The 18705-nt window shown below is 42.7% G+C and overlaps 1 protein-coding gene across 5 annotated transcripts in view; it reads left to right on the forward strand.

Annotated features, from left to right (window-relative positions):
• Positions 1–18705, forward strand: part of NAA16 (N-alpha-acetyltransferase 16, NatA auxiliary subunit) — a 92172-nt gene that overhangs the window by 31858 nt on the left and 41609 nt on the right. For 4 of the 5 annotated variants that reach the window (XM_036296718.1, XM_036296720.1, XM_036296721.1 and 1 more), the window contains 3 exons: positions 2974–3093; positions 4404–4430; positions 6106–6201. In XM_036296718.1, coding sequence (XP_036152611.1) covers positions 2974–3093; positions 4404–4430; positions 6106–6201 — 243 coding nt within the window. The remainder of the gene's footprint in view (positions 1–2973; positions 3094–4403; positions 4431–6105; positions 6202–18705) is intronic. The other variant, XM_036296719.1, reaches the window with a different exon arrangement.

The following is an 18705-nucleotide window of genomic DNA, read 5'->3' on the forward strand; positions in this document are numbered from 1 at the left end:
CCCTTCCTCTTTGTAAAAAATCAATGAAATATATTTTTAAAAAAAAAAGTAGATATGCTATAGTATGGTCAATTCTGGTTTAAAAAATCTGCAAATTGCAGTATATATTGGTAATGTGGGTCATTTGGGGGTCATCAATTTGAATATAAAGCCGATATTTTGTATTGCTTATAGAGACAGGATATGTTATTTTTATTTTTTCAGTGAAGTTTGCAGGCCCAGAGATTTTGATATTTATACATTTATGTCTTTTGTATCCATTAGTATATTAAAATAATTTTAAGAACTGTTAAAGTTAGAGATTTTTATTTTTAAAAAATGCAAGTGTACTTATTTGTCCCATATAATCCTATAGTAATAACCTTTACCGTATAGTAGTAGCAGATAATAAAATGTTTGGACTTGAAGAATAGTGTCAACAGGGTAAAAATTAGACTGACCAGAAGTTAATTCTGGAGGAATGGGGCATGTTTATAGTTTTAAGTAGCAAATGTTTACATGTATTCACTTTGTGCCAGGCATTGTGCTAAACCATTTTAAGTAAATTATTTCCTTTGATTATCACAGAAGTGGATTAAGGTAGTTGATATTTTAGAGGCAAGGAAATGGACATTGGAAGTTTGTAACTTGTTCAGAGCTAGAAATTGGTAACATTAGTAATTACATCTAGTTAGTTTTACTATACCCTCTTGGTTTTGACAAATGTATAACAACATGCAGCTTGAATAATATATATCATATATAAGTAGTAAAATAATAGTATATAATCACCACTGTTATATGCTGCCTTCTCTAAGATGATGAAAGCTGAAATAGTATGACTTAAAGACATTTCAGAGGATTATTTGTTTGAAGTGGATTATTTGGGGAATGGGAAATTTTAGGGATGGGAAGTTGAGATATTTCTTTCTGAGAATCTTCCGTTTATCTTAGACTAGGTGTGCTTTCTGTTATGTTTGAAAAGTTTAGATCTTCATTCCCCATGCCCCCTTTCAACTTGTGTAGCTTCTTGAAAGCCACATAAAAATTGAACCTTGTAGGTGTCCGACATGTGAACATGGTTTGTGTGGTTTCTTGCTGTGAAGTGGGGTTTAGTGTTACTTTTTACAAGTTGATTCAAATTTTAGTGACCTGGAAAGGAAATTGAGAGCATTGAATGAAGAATTGCTTAATATATGAACTTATCAGGAAAAGTACATTTAAATTGTGCAGTAGGAAGATAGGGATATTTCATTAGAATTCATTAACAATCCTATCTAATAAAAGAGTAATATGCAAATTAACCATCACACCCTCACTCCATCACAAAGATGGTGGCGGCCACGGAGCTGGAGCGAGCAGGAGGCTTGGGTCGCCCTAGTGATGGAGGAAGTCAAACTTCCCGCCTGCCCTTGCCGGACCTGAGCTCCGCTCAAGGCTACAAAGTTTCAATTATAGAAGATAAATAAATCCCAGATACCTGCTTCCAGCCTGTGTGGCCTCCTCTCAAGGAGGGGCTGGGGGTGTGGCCAGCCTGAAAACAGCCCTCAGCCCCTCACCCAGGCTGGCCACACTCCCATGGGGTGAGGGTCCCCACTGGGGGGCTTGGCCTACCTGCAAACAGCCATCAGCCCCTCACCCAGGCTGGCCAGGCACCCCAGTGGGGACCCTCACCCTGAAGGAGGTGTGGCCAGCCTGAAAATGGCCTCAGCCCCTCACGCAGGCTGGCCAGGCACCCCAGCGGGACCCCCACCCTGATCCGGGACTCCCTTCAGGGCAAACCAGCCAGCCCCCACCCGTGCACCAGGCCTCTATCCTATATAGTAAAAGGGTAATATGCAAACTGACCCTAACAGCATAAAGACTGGGAATGACTGGTCACTATGACACACACTGACCATCACGGGGCAGATGCTCAATGCAGGAGCTACCCTCTGGTGGTCAGTGTGCCCCACAGCCACCCTCCTGTGCCCCCCCCCCCCCCCCCAGCCAACCTCCTGCGGCCCCCCCCCCCCAGCCAACCTCCTACAGTCCCTCCCCCCTGCCGGCCAGCCCCCCCAATAGGCCCCAATTGGGGGACTGGCCAGCCAACATCCCGGGGGCCCTGCCCCCGGCTAGCTGGCCCCTTGATAGACCTCGATCACTGGCCAGGCTGAGAGACCCCCACCCATGCACGAATTTGTGCACCAGGCCTCTAGTCTTGTGAAGGGTATATAAAATACGCGTAATGCAGACTTTTACTAACAAATTAATATTCTACATGTGTATTTGGGATATTGTAGGGAGCCAAAAATGAATCTATTTATATAAAAGCCTAAGTGACTGACCATACATATGTCCGACCGACCAACTGGCCGGTACATATAACACACACTGGCAGTCTGACCGACTGACTGGCCGGTACATATGACGCGTGCTGGCAACCTATATATATAAAAGCCTAAGCGACTGGACGACCAGACAACCGGCTGGTAGCTGTGACATGCACTGACCACCAGGGACAGACACTCAACATAGGAGCTGCCCCCTGGTGGTCAGTGCGCTCCCATAGCCAACCTCCCGCGGCCAGCCAACCTCCCGTGGTCCCTCCCCCTGGCTGGCCAATCTCCCATGGCCCATCCTCCCAGCTGGCCAACCTTTTGTGGCCCCTCTCCTGGCCAACTTCCTGTGGCCCCTCTCCTGGCCAACCTCCCGTGGCCATGATCAGCCCCGATTGCAGGCCAGGCTGAGGGACCTCACCCATGCATGAATTTGTGCACTGGGCCTCTAGTGTTAGTTTAGTAGAATGTGTAAATGAAGGTTCGTTTCTGAAGGCAAGCTGTAAATTAATCTATGTTTAGTTGTATATGAACTGCAATCTACCCCAGAGGGAGGCACATACAGTCCTGTCTTCCATAAATATCTACTATACTAATAATGTTTAGTGAAATCTCTGGGATCAGAAAGGTATTTAATGTTTAAGTTAAATGATTGTGACTTTAAACTTAATTTTAGGGGAAATGCTGTTGAAATTGGGAAGATTAAAAGAAGCCAGTGAAGTATTCAAAAATCTGATTGATCGGAATGCGGAAAATTGGTGTTATTATGAAGGCTTGGAAAAAGCTCTGCAACTTAGTATGTACTGATTTTTCTTTTCTACCTTCTTTTAACTATTGTTTGACGTACGTGTAATAAAATGTAAAATTGTAATAATATTTGAAGACATATATTTCTTGCCCTAGAATTCATTTTTCCATGTAGGAAAATTATTAGAGTGAAGATGAATTAAAATATTTATACTTACATGGTAAATGTGTACAGGTACAGGTAATGATAATGTTACCTATTTAGACAGAGAGATGGGAAAGATAATGCGTGTTCTCTTTCTGGAAAGTGTCATAATTATTTAATATTTTTAAAGAATTAGAGGTCTGCCCTGGCTGGTTTGGCTCAGTACATAAAGCGTTGGCCTGAGGACTGAAGGGTCCCAGGTTCGATTCCGGTCAAGGGCACATGCCTGGGTTGCGGGCTTGATCCCCAGTAGGGGGCTTGCAGGCGGCAGCCAATCAATGATTCTCTCTCATCATTGATGTTTCTGTCTCTCTCCCCCCCTCCCTTCCTCTCTGTCTGAAATCAATAAAAATATATTTAAAATAAAAAAGAATTAGAGGTCTGTTATCCTCAATCTCTAAATAAGAATTGGGATAAAGAAATTTTGATGAGAGTATATGGTATATAACATTGGCATGAAAATTGTTCTCTGAATTTCAGACTAGGTTAATTTGTGTGGAATAAAATGTTATACATCTTTTTAAATTATATAACCTTGACCCTTTTCAGAAATCTAGAGTCATAGTTTAAATTTTCCCTAATACTTTCATAATTAAATGTTGTTAGCAATTAAAATTTCTTAAATCTTATTATTTATGGATAAATATATGACTGAAATAATTATGAAACTATGGTTCTGGGGTGTTGAAAGAGCAGAATTTTTAAATTTAATAAGTAGAGTAAATAGGCAGCTACCCGTATTCATTTACAGTAGCATGAACTGTGAGAAAAGTTTATTTGTTATGTCCTAATTATTTTTATAAATTAATTCAGGTTTTCTGCTTGTATTTAAAATTTAATGTCACAATTACTAAAGTATTTTTAAATGTTTCTTAAAAAATGGTGGAAATTTAAATATTGGTTAGTTCAATCTGGTTTTTTTATTATTTTTATTAAAAATAGGACAGAAGACATGTCTGAAAGTTGGAAATGTGAGATAACTATGATTTTTCTTTAAACTACCAGTTACTGACATGTAGTTAATAATACAGATTATTTAAAACTACAGATTATTTACATGTTTTAGTAAAATGAATATATTCTGTATTTCAGAATCCATACTTAATCTAAAATGTCTTGATTATAAAACTAATAGCATTACTTTATCTTTTTAGGTTCCTTAGGACCTTTTCTCCCCCATGGTAAGTTCTGGAGCTCCAACCTGTGACTTGAAATAGGGCATTGAAATGGTTCGGTTTTGTCTTAATGGTATTTCAACTATATTTATAACACTTGTTATATCTGGGATAGTGGAAAAAATTCTTTTATGCTTACAACTTAAAAATATCATTTTCTAACATTAGGCCTACTTATAAGAACTGCTTTTTAAAAATACAAACAAACAAACAAACAAAAAGCCCACAATAGTCTTCATGTGAATTTCAGTGGAAGGGTGCTTGATATTTCATGAAGTTTCCAAATCGCTAACAGAATCTAAAAATTATTTTTCACATATCCCAGTTCCAAAAATCTAGCCACATTGGAGCTCCAAAACATATTATTGGGGGAATGAAGAAGTCTTAAAAAAAAGCAAACAAATACAGTGTTTATAGTCACGATTGTGAAAACTACATTTATTATGGAAATACTTTGATTACTAGCACTAAGAGTTATTCTTAAAATAATTGTATTTCTATGGTCTGAATTAAAATCCCCTTAAATCTTATAGTTTAAAAGAGGTTTGTTTGCTTTTTCTGAAAATTCTGCTGTCAATTGGCTTATTGCTTATGTAAAATAATGCATGCAATCTATCTTTGTAAAATATGCAGGATATTGTTTTAGAATAACAAACCAGATACAGATTATAACCTGCAAATTTTTGTTGTAGAGTATCATATAGGTTATATTAGATGTATAGCCTCTGTTTAGTACTATAAAATTAGGTGGTCTTGGGAGGGAAGATACAACTTTCTATTAGAAATATATTTTATATTAGTATTCGAAGTATATCATTGTATTTGGGAGAAATGATATTACTACTTTAAATAATCTATACTAATGGGGTTCTTTATAATGGAGTTTCATTGAACATTTTAAGTGTCAAGTCTATCTTAGAAATTTAGTTCTTTTTACATACAAAACATTTACATTCAAGATCTTAAAACTGTTGCTTCTCTTAAGCCTAATCAGTGGATATTATACTTGTAGACTTCTGTGGGCTAGTGAGCTCATGTAAGATACGTTATAAAGTAGCGATTTTCAAACTTTTTCATCTCGTGGCACACATAATTACTAAAAATTTGTGGCACACCAAAACATAGATTATATTTTTTGCCAATTTGACCAAAAAAATAGGTATGATTTTGATTCATTCATATTGGACGGCTATTGTTGTGTTGGCTATTGTCATTTTTCTTTTTGATAGTCGAAGGGAAAATAGGTCAGTGCCCCTGACTAAATAGTCAGGTATTGCATGTTTTAAAAATTCTTGCGGCACACTAGTGTGCGTCTTCTTGCACTCTGGTTTAAAATCTCTGTTATAAAGGAATGTTTTCTTTTTCATGGGATGTACACTAAGGAATACAAGGCAAATGTAGTTTATCTTAAGTACTTGCATCTTCTGTGTATATGATTTGAGTTGCATATACAATCTGTTTTACTAAAAAAAGTTTTGGATTTCTCCAGAGATTGGGTTTAAAATGGTTATTTTCTAATTACATTATTTCACCACCTCATACTTTTTAATGTGATTCTTACAAAAACTGAGAGTAGCTTTAATATTGTTAATTTAATCTTATAATTTTTAAAGTTTATTAGTGTTTTATAATAGATACAAGTTTTGATGCTTTGAATCTCACACATATTTATTGATAATAGGCACTTTAGAAGAGAGGCTTCAGATTTATGAAGAAATTAGTAAGCAGCACCCCAGAGCAATTTTACCTAGAAGATTGCCTTTGAATCTTGTCCCAGGTAATATTAGGATATCTTTGTAACACTAATAATTATTTGTTAAAATTCCTCAGCACTATTTACATTTTACATCTGTATCATTCTTGGGGGTGGGAGTGGTCAGTTATGAATTTATTATGCATTTGTTAATAAGAGTGTACAGTGTATAGCTATATGTAGGTTTTATGTATCAGAAATTATATAAAATTATTTTTCTTATGTGACTTTAAAAATTAAATGCCATTTTAGAAGGTAAATGAAATTCCCTGGAGTTGATGACAAATTTTATATGAGGTGTTATGATTTAAGTGGTAGAAATTTTGAAGTTTTGGATAATTTCAGAAGATAAATTCAAAGAAAGAATTGTGAGCTTTGTACCCACCGTGTTCGAGATAAGAATATCACCATTCCTATTGAAGGTCGTCTTCTTTCCTCAGATTTGACCTCTTTCCTGAAAGTTGGTTTTATCATGCCATTGTTTTTATAGAGCTCTATATATTTTGTATGCCCAGAAACAAAATCCTCCAAAAGCCCTGCTTTTGTACTTATTATAAATTGAAGTACGATGGTTTGTATTCTGTGATTTGCTTTTATTGAACAACTAGTGACCCAGCGCATGAAATTGCGCGACACTGGGGACCCTAGACCCCGTCATGCTGTGGGACTCTCTCAAGTCCCACCGCTCCAGGGGACTCAGAGTCAAGTCCCCGCCCACCTGCGCGCACCTCACCACGCACACAGCCCTACCTACACATGCGTGCCTCGACGCACTGCGTATGCAGCCTCCTGGTGACCGGTCTTTGGTTGTTACGTTGTTAGGGCCACTGGGATTTTATAATATAGACTAGAGGCCCGGTGCGTGAAATTCGTGCACTTGGGGGTGGGGGTTCCCTCAGCCCAGCCTTCCCCTCTCACAGTCTGGGAGCCCTCAGTGGATGTCCTACTGATGGCCACAGTCTGGCAGCAGAGGCTCGGAGCAGGCATCCCGTGTGTGTGTGCATGCGTGCGTGTGTGTGTGTGTCTGCTGGGGCCTGCCCACAGCCACGCCACATAGGCTTGAAGCAGTTGCCGTGTGCATGTGTGTGTGTGTGTCCCCACTGGGGGTCTGCCCCCAGCCACATTGGAGGCTCAGAGCAGGCACTGTGTGTGTGTGTGTGTGCGTGTCAGGCTGGCAGGTGACTTAAGCTCCACACCATGGAGGCTTGGAGCAGGAGCCCCTCTGTATTGATCTCTCAGGCTCCTGGCCTCCACTGCATATTGTACTCTCCCTTGAGCTATGGCTAGGTTGGGGGTGCTGCTTGCAAGCCGGGCTTTCCTGCTCCAGGATCACCATGGCGACGGGGGAGCAGGCCCAGCTTAGAGCTGCCCGCGGGCTGGGCTTGCACTCCTGCTCCCGGATCCCCATGGCATAGGGGAGCAGGCCCAGCTGTGGGCTGCCCGCAGGCCGGGCTTTCCTGCTCCCGGATCAGGCACAGCTGGGGGCTGCCTACAGGCCGCACTTTATACTTACCGATGGCCGGATCACCACAGTGACCCATGGCCCAGCGGCACTTTCCTGCTCTCCAATAGTCATAGGGTCCCGGCTGGGGGCGGGGCTTAGCAGTGTGGGGCTTAGGCGGCACGGGGGTCCCGGCTGGGGGCTCAGGTGGCACATAGGGGTCCCGGCTGGGGGCGGGGCTTAGGCCCCGCTGCCCAGGGCTGCACATGGTGCCTGGATGGCAGCTCGCGCTGTCCTGCCCTGCCTGTAGTATAGGATAGAGGCCTGGTGCATGGGTAGGGGCTGGCTGGTTTGCCCTGAAGAGTGTCCCGGATCAGGGTGGGGGTCCCACTTGGGTGCCTGGCCAGCCTGGATGACGGGCTGATGGCTGTTTTGAGGCTGCCCGCACCCCCTTTAGGGTGGGGGTCCCCACTGGGGTGCCTGGCCAGTCTGGATGAGGGGCTGAGGGCCGTTTTCAGGCTGGCAGGTGACTTAAGCTCCCAGCCTCTCCTTTTTTTTCTTTTTTTATTCTGGGATTTATTTACCTTCTATGGCTGTCACTGGAGCTGAGAGCCGGCTTTAGCTCTGAGGCCGGCTCCAGCTTGAGGCCTCGGCTGCTGAAAGCAGATATCTAGGCTTTGTTTAGTATCTATAATTGAAACTCTGTCGCCATCACTGCCGCTCTAAGCCCGCTGCCGGCTGAAAGCAGCTATCTGGAGCTTGTTTAGCTTTTATAATTGCAATATTGTTGTATCCGGAATTCAGAGCTGGGCTGCCGCAGGCTGGGAACCTTGGCTTCCTCTGTCACTGGAGCAAGCAAGCCTCCTGTTCGCTTCAGCTGCCTGGCTGCCGGCCGCCATCTTGGTTGGCAGTTAATTTGCATATCCTGCTGATTAGCCAATGGGAAGCATTTGGGGGTATGGTCAATTTGCATCTTTCTCTTTTATTAGTATAAACTAGAGGCCCGGTGCACAAAAATTTGTGCACTCAGGGGGCGGGGGGGGGGGAGTCTTTCAGCCCGGCCTGTGCCCTCTCGCAGTCTGGGACCCCTCGGGAGATAACGACCTGCTGGCTTAGGCCCGCTCCCAGGTGGCAGAGGGCAGGCCCAATCCCTAGGTGCAGCCCCTGGTCGGGCTCAGAGTAGGGCCGATTGGGAAGTTGGGGCGCCGCCCTCTGTCATGCACAGAGCAGAGCGGATCGGGAGGTGGCGATGCCACCCTCAGTCACACTCAGAGTAGGGCCAATTGGGGGGTTGGGGCACCGCCCCCTGTCACACTCAAGGCAGGGTCGATGGGGAGGTTGCGGCGCCACCCCCTGTCACGAACAAGGCAGGGCCCATCAGGGGATTGAGGAGCTCCCCCCTGTCACTCACAGAGTAGGGCTGATAGGGGAGTTGGGGCACTGCCCCCTGTCACACACAGAGCAGGGCGGATCAGGGTGTTGGGGCGCCGCACCCTGTCACACTCAGGGCAGGGTTGATGTGGAGGTTATGGCTCTACCCCGTCACACACAGAGCAGGGCCCGTGGGTGGGTGGGGGTGTTGGGGCGCTGCACCCTGTCACACACAGAGCAGGGCCGATCAGGGGGTTGGGGCACCGCACCCAGTCACACACAGAGCCGCAGGGCGATAACGGGGTTGAGGAGCTCCCCCCTATCAGGCACAGAGCAGGGCTGATCAGGGGGTTGGGGCGCCTGCCCCTGTCACGAACAGAGCAGGGCGGATAGGGAGGTTGTGGCCCCGACCCCTGTCACACACAGAGCCGCAGGGCGATCGGGGTTTGGGCGCTGCCCCCTGTGACGATGATCCCGGTGCCGGGAGGCCTCACAGCTCCACTGATCCAGGTGCTGGGAGGCATATTACCCTTTTACTATATAGGATAGAGGCCTGGTGCACGGGTGGGGGCTGGCTGGTTTGCCCTGAAGGGTGTCCTGGATCAGGGTGGGGGTCCCCACTGGGGTGCCTGGCCAGCCTGGATGAGGGGATGATGGCTGTTTGCAGCTGGTCATACACCCTTCAGGTTGGGGGTCCCCACTGTGGTGCCTGGCCAGTCTGGGTGAGGGACTGAGGGCTGTTTTCAGGCTGGCGGGTGACTGAAGCTCCCAACCGCTCCTTTTTTTCTTTTTTATTCTGGGCCAGCTTTAGCTCTGAGGCTTGGCTCCCACTTTTAGGCCTCGGCTGCTGAAAGCAGGTATCTGGTTTGTTTGGTTTCTATAATTGAAACACTGTTTCAACTCCAGCTCTGAGATCCCGGCTGGCTGAAAGCAGGTTTCTGCGGTTTTGTTTAGCTTCTAAATTTGTAACAATGTTTCAAACTGCAAGCTCAGAGGCCGGCAGCGGCAGGCAGGGAGCTTTGGAGTTCTCCGTCACTGAAGCAAGCATGCCTCCTGTTTGCTTCAAGCTGCCTGGCTGCCGGCCGCCATCTTGGCTGGCAGTTAATTTGCATATCGCCCTGATTAGCCAATGGGAAGGGTAGCGGAGGTACAGCTAATTACCATGTTTCTCTTTTATTAGATAGGATAGTATATTAGCGACCTTGATTCAAGTTGTTGCATGTAGCTAAACTCATTCACATTTGGGCTGTATAGTAGGTAAAAAGTACATTAGCTCTTCACATAATTGGTATCTTTTTGATGACTTTACAGAAAAATTTGCCTTTTTAAAATATCATGTTTATTTTTAGTGGAAGTGTTATAGGTTATGAGTTATTTATTGGAACTTCTGGCATGTCCTTTCATACAAGCCAGATCCTAGGAAGCTAACTTAAACATATTCTAGGCCTGGGTTAAGGAGGGAGTATATTTTCTAATGAATTCTACTTTATAGGGGAAATATTTGTTTAAATAATTGGGCTATAATTTTATTTTTATTAAAAAATTCATAAAAAAATAAAATAAAATAAAAATTTCATGAAATTAAAAGCATTTTAGTTGAATGACTTACAAAATATATGAAATGCTTCTTTGAAATGTATTGGTTTAGACAGTAGACATCAATATATTAAAATATTTCCACTAGTACGTTTCAGTTCCACAAATGATAAATAATATTCTTCTAATACTCTTTTTAATTTTGTATTTGTAACATACTGAGAGCAAATTTTCCTAATGTTTTCCAAGGAGCATTAAATACAAGTGGATATTAGTAGGTTTTGGGGGCTGGGGGGGTGGTGCTGGTGTTTTGGGAAGTTCTTCAGTCAAGTGAGTTTGGGAAACTGGGTTAAACACAGCAGTCAGGCCGAAACCGGTTTGGCTCAGTGGATAGAGCGTCGGCCTGCGGACTGAGAGGTCCCGGGTTCGATTCCGGTCAAGGGCATGTACCTGGGTTGCGGGCACATCCCCAGTAGGAGATGTGCAGGAGGCAGCTGATCAATGTTTCTCTCTCATCGATGTTTCTAACTATCTCTCTCCTTTCTGCTCTGTAAAAAGTCAATAAAACATAAAAATAAATAAATAAATAAATAAATAAATAAATAAATAAATAAATAAATAAATAAAATAATAAATTGCCTTCCTTTAAAAAAAAAACAAAAAGCACAGCCGTCAGGTTTCTATAGGACTTAGAACTTACAATGTATGCATTGTGAATTTCCAAGATGCTGTATACTGTGCAGGGAGGAGCATTTTCCTAATAGATTGTTTTATGGAAGATGCTTGGGCTCACATTTCTGTATCTCCTTCAAAAACAAAACAAAACACCTCCTACTGGGGATGTGCCCGCAACCAAGGTACATGCCCTTGACCGGAATCGAACCTGGGACCTTTCAGTCCACAGTCCGACGCTCTATCCACTGAGCCAAACTGGTTAGCGTGAGAGAAAATCATTTATCAGCTGACTCCTGCACGCCCCCTACTGGTAACAACTGTTGTCTCTAGGGAAGATTCCAGTCAAGGGCATGTACCTTGGTTGCGGGCACATCCCCAGTAGGAGGTGTGCACGAGGCAGCTGATCGATGTTTCTCTCTCATCGATGTTTCTAACTCTCTATCCCTCTCCCTTCCTCCCTGTTAAAAATCAATAAAATATATATTTAAAAAATGATTTTCTCTCATCATTGATGTTTCTATCTCTCTCTGTCCCTCTCCCTTTTCTCTCTCAAATCAATAATGATAGTCATAAAAAAAAAGAGAATGCAAGGTGAAACTTTTGAAAAAGGCTTTCCAGTTTTTAAATATGAAGGCTTAGTACACACAGAATAGTGAACACAGCAGAATTCCTGGGGTTGTTTACTAGCCTAAAATTTTAAGTTCCGTGAAAATAATGGGATATAGCTACTTTTCAAAGTAATTAGTTTAGTTCATCATGTTTTATTAGTCTTTACTGGCCAAGGTTGGGGAGAGCTGAGGAGATAATCAAGAGTTTAAACATAGAATGCTTGTCAAATGTTGCTCTATTATTTTTGTTTCATTTATTTATTTTGAGATATAATTGGTATATAATATTGTAGAAGTTTAAGGTGTAGAATTATTGATTTGATAAATTTTTATGTTGCAATATTACTACTGTAGTGTTAGCTAACACCTCCATCTGGTCACATAATTATCTTCTATTTGGTACTGAAAACCTTTTCCATTATTTAGAACTAGAAGCCCAGTGCACGAAATTTGTGCACGCGTAGAGTCCCTAGGCCTGGCCAGTGATCGGGGCCGATCGGGGCCATCCAGCTTCCGGCCGGGGCCTTCCTTCGTTCCGCACCGCCCCCTAGTGGTCAGCGCACATCATAGCGAGCAATTGAACTCCTGGTCTCCCAGTTGAACTCCTGAGGGGTCAATTTGCATATTAGCCATATATATATATAGAGAGAGAGATAGATAACTTTTCAGTGATTCGGATACAGACTGATATTAATGTTTATGTTAATCATTGTAATAGTGGTTTTGGAGACATCAATTTTTATGGGGATCTATGCTATATATCTAGAGAGAATTGGCATAGCATCTATGTAATCAGATTGTTTGTAAGCTATAATACTAAACAGGCCCATGACTGATGGGTGTTTTTCCCCCACAAAAGAAAGACTGGGGGCACTAACAAGTTATTTAAAAATTACTAGGAAAAAAGGGAGATTATTTTGTTGAAAGTTTTTCTTATACCTAAAGCAAAAAATTATGAGATGGGTAATAATAATTTTTGGATATACTATGTGACTGAGTAATTAAGTAGCTGTGTGTAGGCTTCTTGTTTGGATAATAAATTCATACAGTTTTAAATAAAAGTACAAAAATGTCTCTGTCCTGTGGCTACCAAGTTTACTTCCCTAGAGAGAACCATTGTTACCAGTATATGGTGTGTTCTTCTAGAAATACATTGTGCATATACAAACAAAAATATGTTTGGCAGGTTGATTTATAGCTTTTTTTTCTCCCCTTTTGTACAAAAGTGATAGCAAACAGAATGCTCTGCTCTTGTTTTTGTTTTGTTTTTTTCTCCCGCTTAACTCTGTATCTGGAGTTTAGTTCTCTTTGAGCACATAAGAGCATCCTCATTTTTTTCTCATAGCTGAATAGGTAAATAACAGTTTAATGGGAAAAGAGGCTTTTAATATTGAGGATGATTGGGAGTTGAGTATATTACAGTATCCTATATAATAAAAGGCTAATATGCAAATTGTCCCCTTGACTTGGAGTACAACCAGGGGGCAGGGCGTGCCAACCACCTTCGGCTCCTCCCTTTGCCGGCCCCGCCCCCGATTGGCCCCATCCCAATTGGGGCCGGGGCCAACTCACCAACCTCTCACATCCCCTTCTCCTGGCTGTCTGGGCCCAATCAGCCCCATTTGGGGTGGGCCACCCTGACCCCACCCATGCTCAAATTTGTGCACTGGGCCTTTAGTTTTAAATAAAATCTGCCAGTATAATATGCATAGACGGAGAAATTTAACCAAGAAGTGGAGTTTAGAGTAGTCTCTGACATGAAAATAAAATGCTTGTTTTTTCAATAGGTGATAGCAAATATGGAAAAAATTATTAACCATACGAATACAATAGCTGTCAGATATCAAGGCATATAATGATAGACAACATTTATTGATTACTGTATGTCATACACACTGCTTACTGTTACATACTTATTATCTTGTTTGAACCATACAAGAGTACTCTTGAGGCTCGTGGTGGTGGTAAACTCATTTTGCAGTGGAGAAAGTTTTTTAGTGGGCAAGTTATTTGTGCAAAATCATACAAAATAAGAGGAGGTTAATATTCCTGTAAGCAACAACATCTCTGTCTAGCACAATATAATATTTTTAACTTTTGCTTTATATCAGAGGACATGCTGGAAAGATTTGATCTCTGAAATTACTTTAGATTTTTAAGGAAGTAATGATGTTTATTTAACCCAAAGAGAAATTTTGTGTTGTCTTGGTAATCTGTGATTTTCAAAAGACCTATGCTTTGTATTTGATCAAATAAAAGATTAGTGATAATCTGAAAACAGTATTTATACTAATTCAAGTTAACAAATGTTGTATGTTTTTACATTCGATAAATTTTCCACTCGGTAAAATTTAAATTTCTCTTTCATATTTTATGACATTTAATTATAATGAGTATACATATTTTGTTTAGCGCTATTGGTCATAACAAATGGAAATAACCACTTCAGGTTGGTGCTTTTTTTTTTAAAGTGTGATTTGAAAAGAAACCTCTTAAGAGTTCATTTTTTTCAATCTTACTTTCGGTTAAACATTCATGACATACTTGCATTCGTTTTTTTTTTTTTTAATCTTTATTGTTCAGATGATTACAGATGTCCCTCTTCTTCCCCCCCATAGTTCCCTTCCACCCAGTTCCCACTCCACCCCAGGCCCTCGCCAACCCAATGTACGCGTCTATAGATACTGCATACATGCATATAAGATCTTTGTCCAATCTCTTCTCACAGCCCCTCACACCCCCAAGAATTGTCAGTCCGCTCCATTTCTATGCCCCTGATTCTATTAGAATCACCAGTTTATTCTGTTCATCAGATTTTTTATTCACTTGATTTTTAGATTAACTTATTGATAGATTTGTATTTGTTGTCATTGTGTTCATTATTTTTTATCTTTACCTTTTTCTTCTTAAAGAACACCCTTTTCAGCATTTCATATAATACTGGTTTGCTAAGTGCTGAACTCCGTTAGCTTTTTTTGGTCTGTGAAGCTCTTTATTTGACCTTCAATTCTAAATGGTAGCTTTGCTGGGTAGAGTAATCTTGGCTGTAGGTTCTTGCTATTCATCACTTTGAATATTTCTTGCCACTCCCTTCTGGCCTGCATAGATTCTGTTGAGAAATCAACTGACAGTCGTATGGGTTCTCCCTTGTAGGTAACTGACTGTTTATCTCTTGCTGCTTTTAATATTCTCTCTTTGTATTTTGCCCTTGGCATTTTAATTATGATGTGTGTTGGTGTAGTCCTCTTTGGATTCCTCTTGTTTGGGGTTCTCTGCGCTTCCTGGACTTGTAAGTCTATTTCTTTCACCAGGTAGGGGGGAAAGTTTTCTGTCATTATTTCTTCAAATAGGTTTTCAATATCTTGCTCTCTCTCTTCTTCTGGCACCCCCATAATTTGGATGCTGGTACACTTGAAGTTTTCCCAGAGACTCCTTACACTATCTTCATATTTTTGGATTCTTTTTTCTTTTTGCTCTTCCGGTTGGGTGTTTTTTGCTTCCTCATATTTCAAATCTTTGACTTGATTCTTGGGATCCTCTAGTCTACTGTTGGATCTCAGTATGTTATTCTTTACTTCAGTCATTGTAGGCTTAATATCTGACTGTTCCTTTTCCATATTTTTGGCATTCTCACTAAGTTCCTTAGAGGTTTCAAGAAGATTATTGAGTAACCGTATAACTGACACGGTTTGCTTTCCTCCATTTCTTTCATTTGTTACATGTTTCTTTGTTTCCCCATTTTGGCTGCTTCCCTGTGTTTGTTTCTATGTATTGGGTAGCTGCTAAGTCTCGTTGAGTTGGTAGAGTGGCCTTGTGTAGTAGGTGTCCTATAGGGCCCAGTGGCTCAGCTTCCCCAGTCATCTGAGGAGGACACTCTTGGTTCACCCCTTTGTGGGCTGTGTGTACAGTCTTGTAGTTGAGCCTTGATTGCTGTTGGTGTCACTGGGAGGAATTGACCTCCAGGCCAGTTGGCTGTGGGGACCAGCTGTGTCTACAATGGAAGAGCTGCTGTGCAGGAGACACCTTTATGGGGCAGGACTTGCTTCAGTGGGGCTTTGGTGCTCACTGATTCTGCCCCTTGAATATGTCACTTATGGATGTGAAGAGTTGTAATCTGGTCTGGTCTCACACTGACCACTGGGTACACTGGCTCTTGGATCTCCAAGGAGGCGCAAAGTTAGCTACCCAGCAGGAGCTACAGAGAGATCTGCAGATTCCTCCTCATTGTTTGGGGTTTGGAAGTACCCAGATGAGGCCCAGCTGTGAAGCAAGGCAGGCTGGTGCTGGTGCAGCCTTGGGCCTTCTTATAATAGCTTTGAGGCTCCCTGACCCAGCTGCAGCTTGTTTGACAGGTTTTAGGCTTAGAAAGGATAGGCCATTTATATGCAAAAGCTGCTGAGCACAGCTTGGATGGGGTTGTAAATTGGGTAGGGCGGAGTCTCGGGGAATCTCCAGGGCGGAGCAAACAGCAATAGCTGCCAGTCAGCCCTTCACCTGGGAGGTCCTAGCACAGGAACATTGACCCCCCCCACCCCCCCCAGCACAGGAACAATGACCGTTGCGAGCACCTCCATCTGGAAGAAAGCCGCCTCTATGTTCCTGTGCCGATGCCGAACAGTCCAGTTTCTCCTGGTATTGTTATATTATAAGTCAGCAAGCTAAACAGAGGACATCTTATTAAGCCAAATTTTGGAGTCTTTTCTTTCGCTTGTGGGCTCAGGAATATTGCTTCTCAAATTCTGAGCAAAAACATGGAGGAAGCCCTCCCTTTTTATATTCTCCCAGTCCTTTGTTTCCCAAATGTGGAATTATACTTCTGGACCTTTCGCGGGCTTTGCCCTATGTAGATATTTTGCAGGAAGCTTGTAACCTGAGCTTGTAACTTGAGCATAGTACATTTCAGATAACTGGAGTATGGGAGTAACCAAGGGACATCAGCGGAGCTGCTTGCCAGGTCACATAGTTGCACTTATTTTTTCTATTATTTAAGCAAGCGTTTACAGAAGCCAAAATAGCAGGGCTAAAATTTCAAACGGCAGTTTTTACAAAATTGAGGTTACTATGCTTCATTCCCCACTGGTTTTATATACATGAGCCAAATCATTGACTCTTGGGGGCCATTGTTGGGGATGGATTTATATCGACCCCTTAGGACCATGAGCTTGATAGAATTAATTCTTTGTTGAATAAAGCTAGTAAACCAGTTTATGCGATAGGGGCGCAGAATGAAGACCAGGAGTACATGCGAGAGTCTCAGCTTTTGTGGGTCTGATGAAGAGTTTTGGATTTTCTATTTTGCTTTAGCCACCTTGAGTCGGGTATGGTGGAGCCACGGCAGGATTCCATTGACCTTTACTGCTGAGGGGTGGTCAGGATATTGGTATATGATCCTTTCCAGGTAGGAGTCAGTCCTTGGGTGGTAAATTTCTTTACCCAAACAGTCACCAGGTTGGAAGGGATAGACCGGATCAGAAGTTGGTACAGGTAGAGCATCTTGGACGTGCTTCTGGACTGCTTTCTTGGTGGACTATAAAACCTATAAGAACTTGAATAGCCAAAACCGGTTTGGCTCAGTGGATAGAGCATCGGCCTGCAGACTGAAAGGTCCCAGGTTCGATTCTGGTCAAGGGCATGTACCTTGGTTGCGGGCACATCCCCAGTAGGAGATGTGCAGGAGGCAGCTGATCGATGTTTCTAACTCTATCTCTCTCCCTTCTTCTCTGTAAAAAATCAATAAAATATATTTAAAAAAAAAAAAGAACTTGAATAAAGATTGACTATGGATTTCAGTTTTTCTAGATTGGGTATATAGTGCTTATCTCTTAGAAGCTCTGTAAGCTTAGTGTGGTTCTGTGTAAGCTGGTGAGGTGGGTAAGTCAGGGTCTGGAAGAGTCATTAGAATCTGTAGAGGCCCCACTGGTTTTAGGGCATCCTCCCAGGCTGCTTAATCTTCGGCCTGGTTCTCTTTTTATTCTAGGGAGTCCCCCTTTCCTTGTAAATAGTACTGTGGATGTGAACAATTCCAAACGCATACCTACTATCAGTATATATTGTTACTGATTTTTCTCTTGTCCAACGGAGAGCCTGAATAAGGGCAATTAACTCGGCCTTCTATGCTGATGTCCTGCGAGTCAGTGCCCGATACCAGATGGTTTGGCCTAAATTAACTACCGCCACCCCCACATACCTGATTCCTTCCTGGACAAAAGTGTTCCCATCCGTGAACAATACCTCATCTGGCGATGTCAATGGGGTGCCAATGAGGTCCGGGCCAGCTGTCTGTACTAAGTTGACGACCTCCAAACAGTTATGCAAAGGTTCTTCATGGTCATCGTCCAGGAGGAGGCTGGCAGGGTTGATGGTGAGGGTCTTGTGGAACCTGATACGGGCTGGTCGAGTAGAGGAGCCTGAAAGTGAGTGTTTGGCATCCAGCGCTCCGGCGTGCTCCGGAGTAAAGCCTCAACCACATGTGGGGTGGATAGGATTAGTTCCTGCCCTAGGGTTAACTTGTCTGCTTCTTTGACAAGTATAGTTGTGCCTGCTACCGCCTGGAGGCAAGTAGGCAAACCAAATGCAAAGGGGTCGAGTCTCTTGGACAGGTAGGCTGTTGGTCTTTTCCAAGGCCCAAGACTTTGGGTGAGAACACCTTTTGCTATGCCCCTTGTCTCATATATGTATAGGTTGAAAGACTTGATTATATCTGGTAGCGCCGGTTGGCCCATCGTCCTTGCTCTGCTCATGTCTGTCTTATTGCCTAATATGTTACCTCAAGGATCTTGGCTCTGAACTCTTTCAGGGAAAATGGATGTCATTGGGGCCCTCTGGCTACTTCCATGCTGAAGAGGGATGGAGTTTTCTTTCAGAGCCAAGAGAAACCAAGATGGCAGCATAGGTAAA

This window comes from Myotis myotis, unplaced genomic scaffold, assembly GCF_014108235.1.
Source record: "Myotis myotis isolate mMyoMyo1 unplaced genomic scaffold, mMyoMyo1.p scaffold_m19_p_3, whole genome shotgun sequence".
NCBI classification, from domain to species: Eukaryota; Metazoa; Chordata; class Mammalia; order Chiroptera; family Vespertilionidae; genus Myotis; species Myotis myotis.